This window comes from Taudactylus pleione, unplaced genomic scaffold (assembly GCF_031769625.1).
Source record: "Taudactylus pleione unplaced genomic scaffold, aTauple2 ptg000217l, whole genome shotgun sequence".
NCBI classification, from domain to species: domain Eukaryota; kingdom Metazoa; phylum Chordata; class Amphibia; order Anura; family Myobatrachidae; genus Taudactylus; species Taudactylus pleione.
This window is the reverse complement of record NW_028284619.1, coordinates 5887907-5902390: the sequence shown is the minus strand read 5'-3', so window position 1 is coordinate 5902390 and position 14484 is coordinate 5887907. Positions and strand designations below refer to the sequence as shown.

The following is a 14484-nucleotide window of genomic DNA, read 5'->3' as shown; positions in this document are numbered from 1 at the left end:
ACTTTTTACTTTTTCACCCCAAAAATGACATGTCATTATTGGCCCAAATAAGCTAATTAAAATAAATATTTTTGCCTAATTAGTCATTAAGGGGATGTTCCAGGGGTCCTGCACCAAGTTCCGACATTTTAGGCCAAAAACTGGGATTTTGCACAACTTTTCACCTACTTAGGGGGGTATTCAATTTGGGGTGAAAACCCATTATCGGTGATAATTTATTGCCAATGACGTCATTTTCGCTTGTTTTAATTATCCCCGATGCCGAAAAGTCTTTGTAAAAAAACGGGTATAACTTTTCTCCACACAATAGGTGGCAAAAAAAAGTGCAGAATTGGAGTTTAGGGGTGCAGGCTTAAAATAAATAGCCTGCACCCCTGGGAATGTCCCCTAAAATTAATGTGTGTCAAAAAAAGTTTTTTTAAAAAAATCGGGACACCCCAAAAAATTTACTTGACTTTTGGGGTTAGTAAAAAAAATATGGGGGCCAAAATCCTAAAGTAGCGAAATAGATTCTAGAGGGGTTCCCAAGTATGCGGCAGGTGTTTTCGTCATTGCGGGTAGTAGCGGCAGGTGCATCTTTGAAGAATTTATAAAATCATTTTAGGGACTTAAAAATATGCTTGCACCCATTGTCATGTACCCCAAATTTGATGGCCGCAGTTATTTAAAAAAAAAAAAAAAGATAAATGCTCTTCAACACAGGCGCATTTATTTAAACCCCGACTCCCTTCAGCAGGCAAAAATGGGGGTACCCATAGTATTCCCCCATGTCTGGACATCTTTAGGGGTGTCCCAGGGTGATTTCCCAAAAATTCCCTTTCCGCCGGGTCCCGTTTTTGCCGGATCCTAATTGAATACTGGGATAAAGTTGGCACGCGCCCGATACTTTATCCCAGAAAAATTAGCGATGATGGCGAAAAGTCCGACCTCGGACTTTTCGCTATCAAATTGAATACCCCCATTAGAGATGGGGAAAATTAATTTGCGATAATTGCTATGGAAGACTTCGGACCTGCGAAAACCACGGCTAATTCGGTAGCACAATAAACATTTTTGGAGAAAAGTTAAAACTTTTCGCCGGAAAACGGGTTATCGCAGCTAATTGAGCTTAGTGTTGAAGCGGTGGCATTTTTCACTTCATCATCTGTTGAGAACTTCTTTCCATGCAATTGTATCTTCAGGATTGGGAATGCCCAGAAATCACAGGGCACTAAGTCCCGGGTATATGGAGGGTGTTCTAGTGCTGATCCATTAATGTCAGTCAGTGCTGCCGATGCAACAGCAGCCACGTGTGGTTGGGAATTGTCTTGAAGCAAAAACCACTGTTTCTTCAGCAAATGTTGTCTTTTCTTCCTCATGGCTCCACGCAAATGGGGTCACCATTAATTATCTGTCCACGGGGAGCCCAGTGCTGTAGGACCATACCGTGCACATCAAAGAATAGCAGAAGCATGACTGTACATGCCGAAGGAATCACACAGATTTTTTTGGCAGAAGCTAATTCACGCGTTTCCATACACTGGACTGTTGTTTGGATTCCAGATCATAATAACAAATCCACGATTTGTTGCACGTAACAATCGATGTCAGGAAATCGGGTATCCTCTCCGACATTCAAACGGTGTTCTTGCACGATTCAACTCATCGTCACATGTGAGATTTCTGGGTACCCACCCGGCACACACACGATGCATTTTCGTTCCTTTGTCACAATATGCTGGACCCATTGGAATGAGATGCCAAGTGAAGTCGAAAGTTCGCATAAAGTTACCCTTCTGTCACTTTGCATCATCTACGCAGCTTTGGTAATGTTGAGATCTGTAACCGCGGTGGATGGTCTCTCAGAACGCGCTTCGTCAGGCACTCACGTATTACCCTCTATGAAGTGCTTCCACCACTGAAATACTGCAGCACGGCTAATTGTCTCTCCACCGTATGCTGCCGTAACATTTCGTGAGTTTCATTTCCCCTTTTTCCAAAGTTTAATACAAAATTCAATCACACATCTCTGGCGTAATCTCACAGACACGTTTTCCTCATCCGCCATGACGAAACGTACAAAGATCTCGCTGTGACCAAACAAAAAAGACTACGGCAGTCCAACCGCAGGTTCAGTCACATCGATGTACGAGTCTTACAACAATAACCAGCATAGTGTTGCCACATCCACCTATGGGACAGGCAAACAGAGGCAGTCGCATTGCTTTTCAATCAGCCCTCAAGTATATGTATATATATATATATATATATATATATATACACAGTATATATATATTTGTGTATATATATATATATATATATATATATACTGTATATATAATTACATTTTATTTATATACGGTAGTTCTTTTTTCCAAACTGAAGACTTGCAGAACAATACAGAGTTTAGGCTGGTATTTTGGGTGATAAATGACAAGTATTAGGCAATGCCTGGAAGAGATGACACATAATGAGAATATTAAGGCGAGCTGCAGGACCCTTCTGAAATCATCAGATCCAGGTATTGTTCATCCTACCCAGGAGAGTACATGAAAGTAAGACATACAGTATACAGGTTAATAAAGAGCAACTAACACAATTGGGGTGTAATATACAGTGGGGAATAGTAAGCCAGAAAGAGAAATAATAACAAACAGGTATCTAGATAGATAGATAGATATAAGAGATAGATAGATAGATAGATAGATAGATAGATAGATAGATTGTAGAAAGATATATTAGAGAAAGATAGATAAGAGATATGGAAGCGGTATGAAATACCGCCGGCCGCATGGCCGGGAGTTCAAATCCCAGCAGCGTTAGGCAGACAAATGAAGAGATCCCGGCAGCGGCAGCCCGACAGCGCTGGAAATCCCGATCGTCTGTAGGTGAGTACTTACTAACCTAACCCCCCTAACCCTAACCCACCTTAGGGGTGCCTAACCCTAACCTCCTCCCCTGTGCCTAACCCTAATCCCCCCTCTAAGATAATATATAGATAAATGTGAGATAGATAGAAGTAAGGAAAGTGCGGCACTCAGAGGATTTGGTATGCACTTTCCTTACTTCTATTATTGTGGGTCTGGAGTCTGGACGCACATGTGCAGGCAACGAGGTGCAGTTTATATTTTTTCAGTGAGTGCCGGATCCCTTTGGAATAGATAGATAGATAATAGATAGATAGATAGATATGAGATAGATAGATAGATAGATAGATAGATAGATAGATATGAGATAGATAGATAAGATAGATAGATGGATAGATAGATATGATGATAAATAGATAGATAGATATGAGATAGATAGATAGATAGATAGATAGATAGATATGAGATAGATAGATATGAGATAGATATTAGATAGATAGATAGATAGATAGATATGAGATAGATAGATAGATAGATAGATAGGAGATAGATAGATATATTTTAGATAGATAGATTGATAGATAGATATGATGATAGATAGATAGATAGATAGATAAATAGATAGATATTGGATAGATAGATAGATAGATAGGAGATAGATAGATATATTTTAGATAGATTGATAGATATGAGATAGATGGATAGATAGATAGATAGATTTTAGATAGATATGAGATAGATAGGAGATAGATAGATAGATATATTTTAAATAGATAGATTGATAGATATGAGATAGATAGATAGGAGATAGATAGGAGATAGATAGATATATTTTAGATAGATAGATTGATAGATATGAGATAGATGGATAGATAGATAGATAGATAGATATGAGATAGATAAATAGATAGATAGGACATAGATAGATAGATATATTTTAGATAGATATATTTTAGATAGATAGATAGATAGATAGGAGATAGATAGATAGATATATTTTAGATAGATAGATTGATAGATATGAGATAGATGGATAGATAGATAGATAGATAGATAGATAGATAGATAGATATTAGATAGATAGATAGATAGATAGATAGATATGTAGATAGATAGATAGATATGAGATAGATAGATAGATATGAGATAGATAGATATGAGATAGATAGATAGATATGAGATAGATAGATAGATAGATAGATAGATAGATAGATAGATAGATAGATAGATAGATAAGATATCCTTAAGTTATATAAAATCAGAGTTACAGGCTTATTTACTTTATACTCAGCATAAACTTACAGTACAATCTAATATCAGTACATGTAAGAAGTCAGCATGAGCTCGCTAGCCTGGAGTCAGTGGTCGTGTTAGGGTCAGTTTGGGCAGCACAAATTAGAAAGTTAGAGCCACAAGCTGACTTCGGTGAAGGTTATGCAGGATGAAAACTGAGGTCGCAAACTGATGTTAGTTCTGTAAAACAGGATTAACCAGCTCATGTACTGTAGCACACACCTATAGCTGGCATCTGAACCTGTGTTTTTATTTATGTTCAGTGCCTTTTTTTTTTAGTAGAGATTGATACCTGAATCAACTCCTTATCGCTTCAGTTAGTTATGGGCTGAATATATTTAACATTATTACTATGCAACATTTGCATATGAATTAGCTATACAGAAATGTGTGTGATAAACAATGAATAGGGGCGAGTGATAAAAGCTGGATTTGCTCACCTTCCCTTCATGTTTAATGCGTATTGAAATGTCCAATTGCTCAAACTAAAAGGTATTCCACTGAGTTATTATGATTTATCGACCTTTAAATGCCATCCACACCAACGCTGCTCACTTACTTCCCATTGCTAAAACAGCTTTTGCAGGCAACACATAAGGTAATAGAACGCAGTGATTTAACAGCCAATATTACACTGATCTTCACTCTCTCATAAGATTTAAAAGGCCATGTCGACTCTTACAAATAAAACAAGTAAATGAAAAAAGTGACATTTTTAAAAGGTTAATTCAAAGTAGCCGTTATGTGTACTATACCACATTATAAGTAGTCCTTTCGTAAATAAATGTCATTAAAACAGGAGCTAGATCCATATAGGAAGATTCAATTAGCCATGGTGTTTACCGCATGACTTAAGGTCAGAATTTAACACCCGGAGCTATTCAATTATTGGGCAACTTCCCAGTGCGATAAACCCGCTGCCAACGCACTTTAAATCATAAATTCCAGTTTAAGGGCTGGATGTACTAAGAGCCTGATTCAGAGATATACATTCATCCGATGAAGAACTTACATCTCCGATGTTTCTGGGCCTGTGTCCGCGCAGGACCCGTTCTGCACATGTGCAGTATGGGTTCTGCGATTACGCTTACAGACCCCCCCAAGCCACAGCATAATTGACATGCTGCAGTGTTTGGAGGGCGAAGCGAGGGCGTGGCTGGTCACCGTTTACAAAAACAGGGGGCATGTCGTCCCCATTTTCCATGAGGGACGAGGACAGGGTCTGCTCGGCGGAAGCAGATTTATGGCCTCTTGCGCATATTTGCCTACCCTCCCGATTTGGTCGGGAGCCTCTCGAAAATCGGGTGCCGCTCCCAGCCTCCCGAGAAGGCAGGCAAGCATCCCATCAGCTGCCGACCCCTCCTGCCCCCTCCGCGATTACATAAGAATCCCAGGCAGCAGCAGGGGGGGGCCTGTGACGCGATTCACACGGAATTGTGTCATTTTGGCCCCGCCCCCTGCTTCATAATGCCGGTATTTTCGTCATTGTATAGCGGGGGCGGCACCAAAATGAGGCGATCAAGTGACCACGCCCCTGCTCCACCCACAACCGCCGGCCACGCCCCCCTGATTTTGCCGATCTGGCTGCCAGAATGTCGGCATCTCACATGACCAGCACCCGGTCAGGCTGCGGGAATCTTCAGCTACCGTAGCCTGACCAAAGAAGCAACCATCAGTCTTGATGGTGATCCCAGCCTGCCACGTTGGTCGCAGTGCTGGGATCGCACACGCAGCAAGGATGTGTCTGACACCTCTTTTTGCATTTGCATCAGTGATGGACGGATTTGCACAGCTTGTGTGCGACTCCGCAAATCCATCCTTCTCTGGATCAGGCTCTAAAGGCAGAAAGTGGTAAAACTCCCCAAAAATTCAATTTTCAGGAGTTTTACAGCATTTTTCATATGTATTAAGCACCGGAGCTTCTTTTTGTCACTTTACTTTAGTCACTTAAATTTTTACACACTGCAGAGACGTGCTCCTATTAGAGACCATGGCCCTGCATTTGTTTGTCACTACATTGTCCCTATAATTAATTTCTAAAAATAAATATGCCTCTAAATGTTCTATTTGCTTTAGGTTTGCTTGCACGCACCCGTCTAGAGCCTGCCAGTTACGTAATTGGGGAAGTTATGACTTGCTTGATTGAAGGGTTATTTCCAATAAAATCTAAGGACCATCGGGTTGACAAAATCATCTCCTGACCTTAGTCCTGGACCTTAAAATGATATTTTCCATCAGTAGCTGGCAGCAGCGCCAGTCAGGAAGAGTCACCTTGCCCCCTGGCATACATGAGTGATGTTTTTATAGTGCAGCATTTGTGGTTGTATTGGCAGTTAACATTTCGGTCAATAAAATATAGCCTGAAAAATAATTATTGTTCAGTGTTCTGTGTACGGTTATTAGATCTGAGATTTCATTTTGCTCAGTAGATGTAATACGCAGCATTGCGTTTTATTGGCATTGCGCTCAAGGTACCACTAGTATAAATATCCCATATACGTGTCAGTCTGAGCTGATTACAAATAGCAGCAAACAACTTGGTGTCTTTAGAGAATAACTCTGCTGTGGTTGACAATAAGAATTATTATTATTGATTTGCAAATCGCCACAGTGCTCCATAGCCCCGCTCAGTGGGGAAAATAGAGTTTACATACAATAGGGACATACACTGTAGACAAAATGAGAACTTACAACTTGGTTGGGTACAGGATGCTAGTGCTCGGAATCCCAGCGGTCAGAATCCCAATGCAGGCATTCCGACGGGGCATGGAACTCTACCCCTACCAGTGGCAAACGCAGGATTTCTAGAGGGGGGTTTCCAAATGCTTGATTTTAGAGCAAGTCTGGCCAGTCCATGAAGGGGGCAGAATTAGTATCCAGCTTTAATATGCGTCATACAATGTGTATTGTGTGTCATAATTCCAGCATATACAGGATCACAGTAAGTCATTAGATGCGGCAGTAAGCCCATCCTTCCTGAGCTGGATGTTTTTATTTTAGATGTAAGCACCATTCCAGAGCATTGGAGCAATTCCGGGAGCCTGGAGGAGCAGCAGAAGAACCTAGGCACTTCCCTGGACATATATGTACATATTGGGCTCTATAGCAGTGCATCCCTAACAGTGCATGTTTTCCATATCTCCTAGTTGTTGCACAGGTTATTTATCACTGGCTGATACATGTTAAAAGATCCACAGGTGGTGCTAATTATTTCATTTACGATACTGAGAAGAACATGTAGCACTAGTAAAATTCTATTATATTACTATTTCTACTGTGGTCATGTGTTGGGGAGGGGGGTTTCCAGGCAGACGGAAACCCCCCCTGTATTTGCCTATGCCTACCCCTAAAAATAGCTCTACCGGCAGCCTAAACCTAACCCTCCCCCTAGTGCCTAACCCTCCCTCCTAGTGCCTAACCCTCCCCCTAACCCCACCACTTATCATCGGGATGCTGACAGTCAAGGTGCTGGCGTCGAGACTCTTGACTGGTGTCGGGATTCCGGTGCCAGCAATCTGAGCGCTGGCATACCACACACCAGGATTTAAACTACATCCTCTTAGTGGCAATAGGGCAGAGTGGAGATTGGAACCACAACAAGTGTTTACCAGTGTTAGTAGTATAGAGTAGGGTAGAATTGAAATACATGAAGGCTGGGCATAGTCTGAACAGGCGTGGTAGGGAATTCCATATGTGTGTAGCGTTAGAAATGATATATGTAAAAGTGTTGTTATTGCAGAGTTATGTAGGCACACACCAGCAGATGACTCAAACTATGAACAGCCCAGTTACATTATCACTAGTGTTGGTTTATTGAAGTATAGTAGGTACAGCTGTACTCACTGTTACGTGCAGACTGGTAATGGAGTGGAGTGGGGTTCTATACAGCTCACCAGCCAGTGAGTGTATGCTGCAAATAGGTAGTGGTGCAGGGATGCTGGAACAGCTTTTTAAGCAGGCACCAACAAGGTTCTCAGAAAAAAAAGGGATTTGCCCTCCAGCACACTGCAGCAAAATCAACAAAAAATACTTAAATCCTACATGATAATAGAGATTCAGAGGTATTAGTTACATACATTTGCAAATATATGAATAAGCGCCAGGCCAGCGTCAAGGCTCCTCTATACTGGCGTCCTTAACATTAAGGGGTTCACGTCCGAGAAGCAAGGTGCCCTTCAGCCAGAATCTATGCAGCAGTGCCGACTCGAGCGTCCTTTGAGCTCCCCGGGGCATCCTGAGAATGCTTCGGGCATTGCTGTAATCACCGGCGATTGTGTCCCTGCCTCCTCCACGTGATGTCACGTGTAGGTGACATGGCCTCCACCGGGAGGCACATCTTCTAAAAGAGGGGATACCCTCTTTCATATGTGTGTGTTCTCCCACGTGTACATGTACAATTATGGCCGTGATAGGGCATGTATAGATGTGTCCACTTACACCTTTGCTGCAGTTGCACCATATAGCCCCTCTTGGCGCACCTGGTCCTGTGCCACTATGCTAGCACCGCACATCTTTTTCACCCAAATGTGATGCGTCTAGGACGCACCAGAAGACTGCGCTGATTAATGTGATATGTGACACTTGTATATCTGTGTGCGACTGAGTCTCTGAATCTGTATATGAAGTGCTGCGATGCAGCAACTGTGGCTTTTTACCACGCCAAGTTCCGCTGTGCTACATATACAGACTCAGCCGCACACAGATATACAAGTGTCACATGTAAAATTATTCTGCAGTGTCTCCTGGTGCATCCTAGTCGACTCGCATCACATTGCGACTAAGACACTAGCATAGTCGCATGGGACCTTGCGCCACATGGCGTATTGAGGCTAGATGTATGAGAACCAGTAGCGGATTTTACGTAGATGCTGCAGCCCCCAGTGAAATCTGCCACCTCAGTAAGCCAGTTGCAGTCTGTGACTGCATTGGTTACACTGTGACTGGCAGTGGCTTCACATTGGAAGCGCTACCTGCCAGTCACACACAGGACAGGCAGCCCCAGGGGGGAGGTGTTTTCTCCCCTGCGGCTGCCAGTCTAGGTTGCGATTAAAAGAGATCGTGCTTCAGGCGGCAAACCGCTCCTCTAACTATCGGGCAGCCCTATCCGGCTTCTAGGGGCTGAAGCCTTTGCACTCCCTAGATATTATGTGCATGCGCCATCCCACCACCGCATGTGCACATGTGCATGTCCTGGCGCCTGCCAGATCCATTGTGCTGGCACTGGGAACCGGCAGCCAGTGAGGGACCACAGTGTCTCTTGGATTCCGTCCCCCCCCCCCGACTACTACGGCGAAGGGGTTAAGGCTCGTGTTAACGCCAAACTCGGGGGCCCCATTGTTTTGCTGGTTAAGCGTAGGGTTGCTTTCTATTATATTGGTACTGTTCAGATTGCTCCTTTAAGAACAATAACACACTAGTTTGTATACAACAGTAAACTAATTAAAACAAAATGCATTATTAATTGCAAACTGAGCTGTGAGTCACTAAAACTGATTCAAGTGCTAATCTGTGTCCCAGTGAATACATTTTAGAATCTCTGCATTAGTATCTACGTACAGATTTATTATTTCTACAGTACCTGCTTTTTTTCTGCCTTGGCTTTATTTTTTATCTTCTTTCTAAACTGAAATAGTGATACAAAAAAACAACGTGTACAACTAAAGTGCACCTACAGTATGCAGACATTTTGTTGGCTGACTGAACCAATATACACAATAATGCATTTCGGGGTCTATTCATCATCACTTAATTTCTACAAAAGTAGGTGAAAATTATGATTTTCACCTATTTTTGTGGAAATTAATTGTCAATGTTTTTCTTAAAACATGTAACACACTGATATCTCCTGGTTACAATTGCCCCCTGATAATTTTCACTAAAGTATGGGGATGTGGAAATTATGAAATTCATCAAGTTCCAAAAAGGCATTTTTTTCGGAACTTGACAGTGATGCTGTACGCCACCCTGAGATGGCGTACAGCATCCGATACAGCAGAGGGATCTGAAAAGATCCCTCCCTGCAGTGTCCTCTTACCTCTATAAACTAACTCCTGGGCTCCCAGAGCAGTCCTTCTGTGAGCCTAGGCCAAGGGAGAGGGCACAGCAGCAGCAGCGATGGACCTGCACGGAGCTGCAGGTCTGACCGGGGGAGGAGGGGTCGGGCCAAGTCTCCGGCGGGGGATGGAGGGGGGTGCTCGGACACCGCACAGCTGTACCAGGGACCAGGGCTGCAGGTCTGAGGTAGGTGGGGGGGAGCACACTCTAAAGCGGTGGCTGCAGCAGCAAGAATGAGGGGAACACAACAGACAGACACCGGTGAGGTTGGTGGGTGTGCGGGCAGACAGGCAGGGGGGGAAGGAGGTCTCTTCTGCTGCCGCTCAGTCTTCACAGCATGTCTTCAAGCTGTGATAGTTATGTTTTGATGAATCGGCCCCTAAATGAGATACCAGTGGCATGAGGTACAAAATGACTAAGGCTACTGTGGTATCACTGGTTCTTTATGAATTGATAGGCTGCATTTTAATAAATATTGGTGTAGGGCAACCACAAAAATGGCTGCCGCTCCTGTGCCTAGGGCCTGATTCACCAGCGGATGCAGCAAATATCTTTACGCAGATTCCCAATGTTTGTGTATCTGCACATACGCCGGCCCCGTACTGCGTATGTGCATTACGGGTCTGTGCTGCTGCTCGCAGTTTGGCAGCAGACTGTCAGCGGTTGACAGTCTTCTGCTGTTTCGGGGCAGGGAGTGGCCAGTGACGGCCTCCGCTTCTCAAAACGGTGGCGCGTTGCCGCCGTTGCGGTGAAGTGACGAGGCCAGGATCTCCGTCGCTAACGGAGATTTTCTGGCCTCTATTTACTCATCTGCGGCGGCCCGCTTGCGTGACTAAACGGGTCACTTAGCCAGCCAAAGATGTCGCAGATGATCAGATGTTGCGTTCTAGAACGCAGCTCGGATCAGTTATACATGTAGGAGGCGTGAGGCCTCCTTACTGCAATACTATATTAGTGCTATCGCAGCTGCTACCATGTAAGCGGCTACGATAGCACCTCCATCTGCTGCTAAATTAGGCCCAAAGACAACAGGTGCAGATTCAGGCCACGGTTTTACCTGTCATTGACATTTTAGGACCGTATAATTTGTTTTAATTGTAACACAATACTTGGTTTCCCCATAATGCATCTGAAATGTATATGTTCTCTGCAGGTGACGATGGAATTGGTGCAGAGGAAGAAGACGACATTCTGACCTTGTTGTTCGACCCGTGCCTGAACTGTTATTTTGACCCAGAAACTGGAAAGTATTATGAATTAGCTTAGGAAGAAAATGTTATATTGTACAAATAATAAAACAATGTAAATGCTCATTTGTGGCTGTTGAATTTTAGTTCCACACGCTGTAGGCACTGGCAGCCATTATATGGGCTGTACCCATGTGCATCTCGCCAATATACTAGGAAGCTGTGATATTCCTGAGGTATCAAGCACATCATCTCTATATTGTTTCAGCTGTAAAGATGGCTGTACGATGGTGCGATGTATCGTTACATGCTGAATGTAACTACACCACGCCATTCATTGCATTGTCCCATCTGCCGTGCAGAACAGCAGATGGGACTATACGATGTGTACGAAACATAATTCCGCATCGGAACGATATATCATACAATACATTGTATAGTGTGTACCCAGCTTAACTGCAGGAAAAAGGAGTGCGCTCCTGAACTGCCTCCCTCCAGCATGTGACAGGCGTGGTTGAGCCAGCGGTCACTAGGACCTGCCGGAGCTCAGCCAGACAAGCCCGACCTTTCACTGGCACTACTGCTCATGAGCGGCTTCTCATGAAGACGGACAGGCCCAGAAGACTCTCACAGTACAGAGCCACCCATGGCCACATAACTGGGCCGCAAGTATACTATACCTTCACTGTTATAGTACAGGGCATCACCGCTACCATCCACCGGTTCATTAGTCACTACCCCAACCGGCGCACTACAAGGTCCAGCAACACCCTGAGCTCCAGGCTGCCTATATGTCTATAATCTGCATACTGCTGTGATATCTCTGTGTCATTGCCACTTATTGTTCTACCTGATCCAATAAATGTAAGTACTGGGTAGGCTGTACCATTTATGGACTAACACTGCCACCAGCACCAACAACTGCGTTACATACTTAGCACCACATGCATCTTGGCCAAGCACATTATACCCTGGTTTAACTATTGTCAGGAGGACTACTGCTCCCAGCACAACAGCTTGCACATTATAGTGACAGCCTGCTCTGCTATGACATCATAATACGCAGCCTGATGTCACCCCGATTCTCTGCTAATACTAATAAGTAAAGGCAGTTTGCATATTATGAACAGGTTTCCATGCATTTTCATAACCTCATGACGTATATAACATTGTTGCCTAGTTGCATGCGAGCATTCATTCTCCATACTCAGTAACGTATGCTAATCTCCACTTGGCTTCCTGTAATGTCCTCCCACTGGGGATACTGACAGGAAGTCTCTTGTGCTCAGGAATAAAATGCTTTTCTGGAGTGTGGAAAACTGCATCAAATCATGTTCCTCTAACCACGCTGGGAATAAAGAATGTAAAATGATATGAAAATATGAAATATCGTGTAATGTGTTTCCCATTACTGCTTGTACAATATAGATTTTGTTGAAGTGAAAAGTACAGTAAAAATGTGGATTAATTATGTAATAAAGTGTATGATGGTTTGGTTTCAGCAGATTTAGTATACTTACTAAAGTGCAGGTTTTTACAAGCGGCGGTATTGCCCATAGCAACCAATCAGATTCTACCTATCATTTATCTAGCACCTTCTAGAATATAATAGCTAGAATCTGATTGGTTGCTATGGGCAACAATTACAACCACATTTTAGTAATTATACCCCTTACACTAGCTCCCCCTTACACGGACAGGCATGGGTTGCTATGCATTCGCAATGCAGCACAGGCTGTAGGGTAAACATTGGACACATATGAAATCAGAGACATCCATATGGAGCCTTACACTGTGTCTCCTAATGCCATTGTCAATGAGGTAAGTTTAGGAGTAAACTAAGAATGCAAATGTTTTATTTACAGACGTTTACAGGGATTCGCACCTTCACCCTCAATTTCACATGTTGGGGGAGATGTACTAAGCCTTGGAGAGTGATAAAGTGGAGAGAGATAAAGTACCAACCAATCAGCTCCTAACTGTCACGTTACAGGCTGTATTTGAAAATTTACAGTTAGGAGCTGATTGGTTGGTACTTTATCTCTCTCTCCGAGGCTTTAGTACATCTCCCCCATTATATTTATAAAATCTTGTGGTATCCTACATTTCCCTCATTGGATTCTGGGACTTCCATCTCATTCCGTGAGGACAATCCTTTAACAATTAGTTTGTGACTGGCCTTAGCCATAATAAAGCAGAACTCCAGGGACTGACCTGTGCATTTAAACCAAAACAATGTGCATTAACCCAAAGTGACCAATTACATATATCCTTAATGTAACTTGTACTGGGCCGATCACAGCCAATTTCTGATTGGTTGCTAATTACGTTCTGCAAACTTGCATCATGTTAGCAAACACCCTCACTATGGGGGAGATGTACTAAGCCTTGGAGGGAGATAAGGTACATAGAGATAAAGCTCATGACTGTCATTTTTCAAACACAGCCTGTAAAGTGACAGTTAAGAGCTGATTGGTTGGTACTTTATCTCTCTCCACTTTGTCTCTCTCCAAGGCTTAGTACATCTCCCCCTTTGTGAGAGCCCCTGGGCCTGATTCAGTGGTGGATACTAATGCATGTATGGCTGCGAGTGTTTGTGGAGTCACAGCAGTGGTAATATGCAAATGCTAAGATCAGCCTTCCCCTTGTGTACTAACGTACGGCAGATTCTGCAAGCTCTGAGACGCCCACTTTCAGTGCTTGTGGACAGTGCATCTGTACCAGTAGGTGTAAGCACTCCACCACCGGCACCATCTCTTGTACCAATGACACTTATGGTGCAGTGTGGCCTGACAGTTCTGTAACCATGGCCCCTGTGGTTGTGGCTCTGCTTCCGAGAATGTAGCCGCATTCACTGACAGTCTCATAACACCCTCATGAGACGGCCCTTTTTTGCGTTCATTTCAGGCCACCTCCCAGACATCTCAGAGGTAAGCCCATGGCTTTCCGCCGCCAGCTCCGGTGTGAGCAATTCCATAAGTAACAGTGGTCTCTGGGTACACTCAGTGGTACACCTTAGGGGTTTCCAGGACTTTTTGCTCAGTAGCAAATAATATCTCAACTGTGCAAATGGGATGCCAGCGTTTAGAATACTGGCACCGGAA

General features: G+C 43.5%; 1 protein-coding gene across 1 annotated transcript in view; it reads left to right on the top strand.

The window, feature by feature from the left end:
• CFAP20DC (CFAP20 domain containing) overlaps nt 1-12744 on the top strand; it is a 357191-nt gene extending 344447 nt beyond the window's left edge. The window contains exon 18 of the mRNA XM_088478712.1: nt 11347-12744. Within this exon, the coding sequence (XP_088334838.1) occupies nt 11347-11459 (113 nt within the window). The 3' untranslated portion in view covers nt 11460-12744. The remainder of the gene's footprint in view (nt 1-11346) is intronic.
• Nucleotides 12745-14484: the final 1740 nt, after the last annotated feature.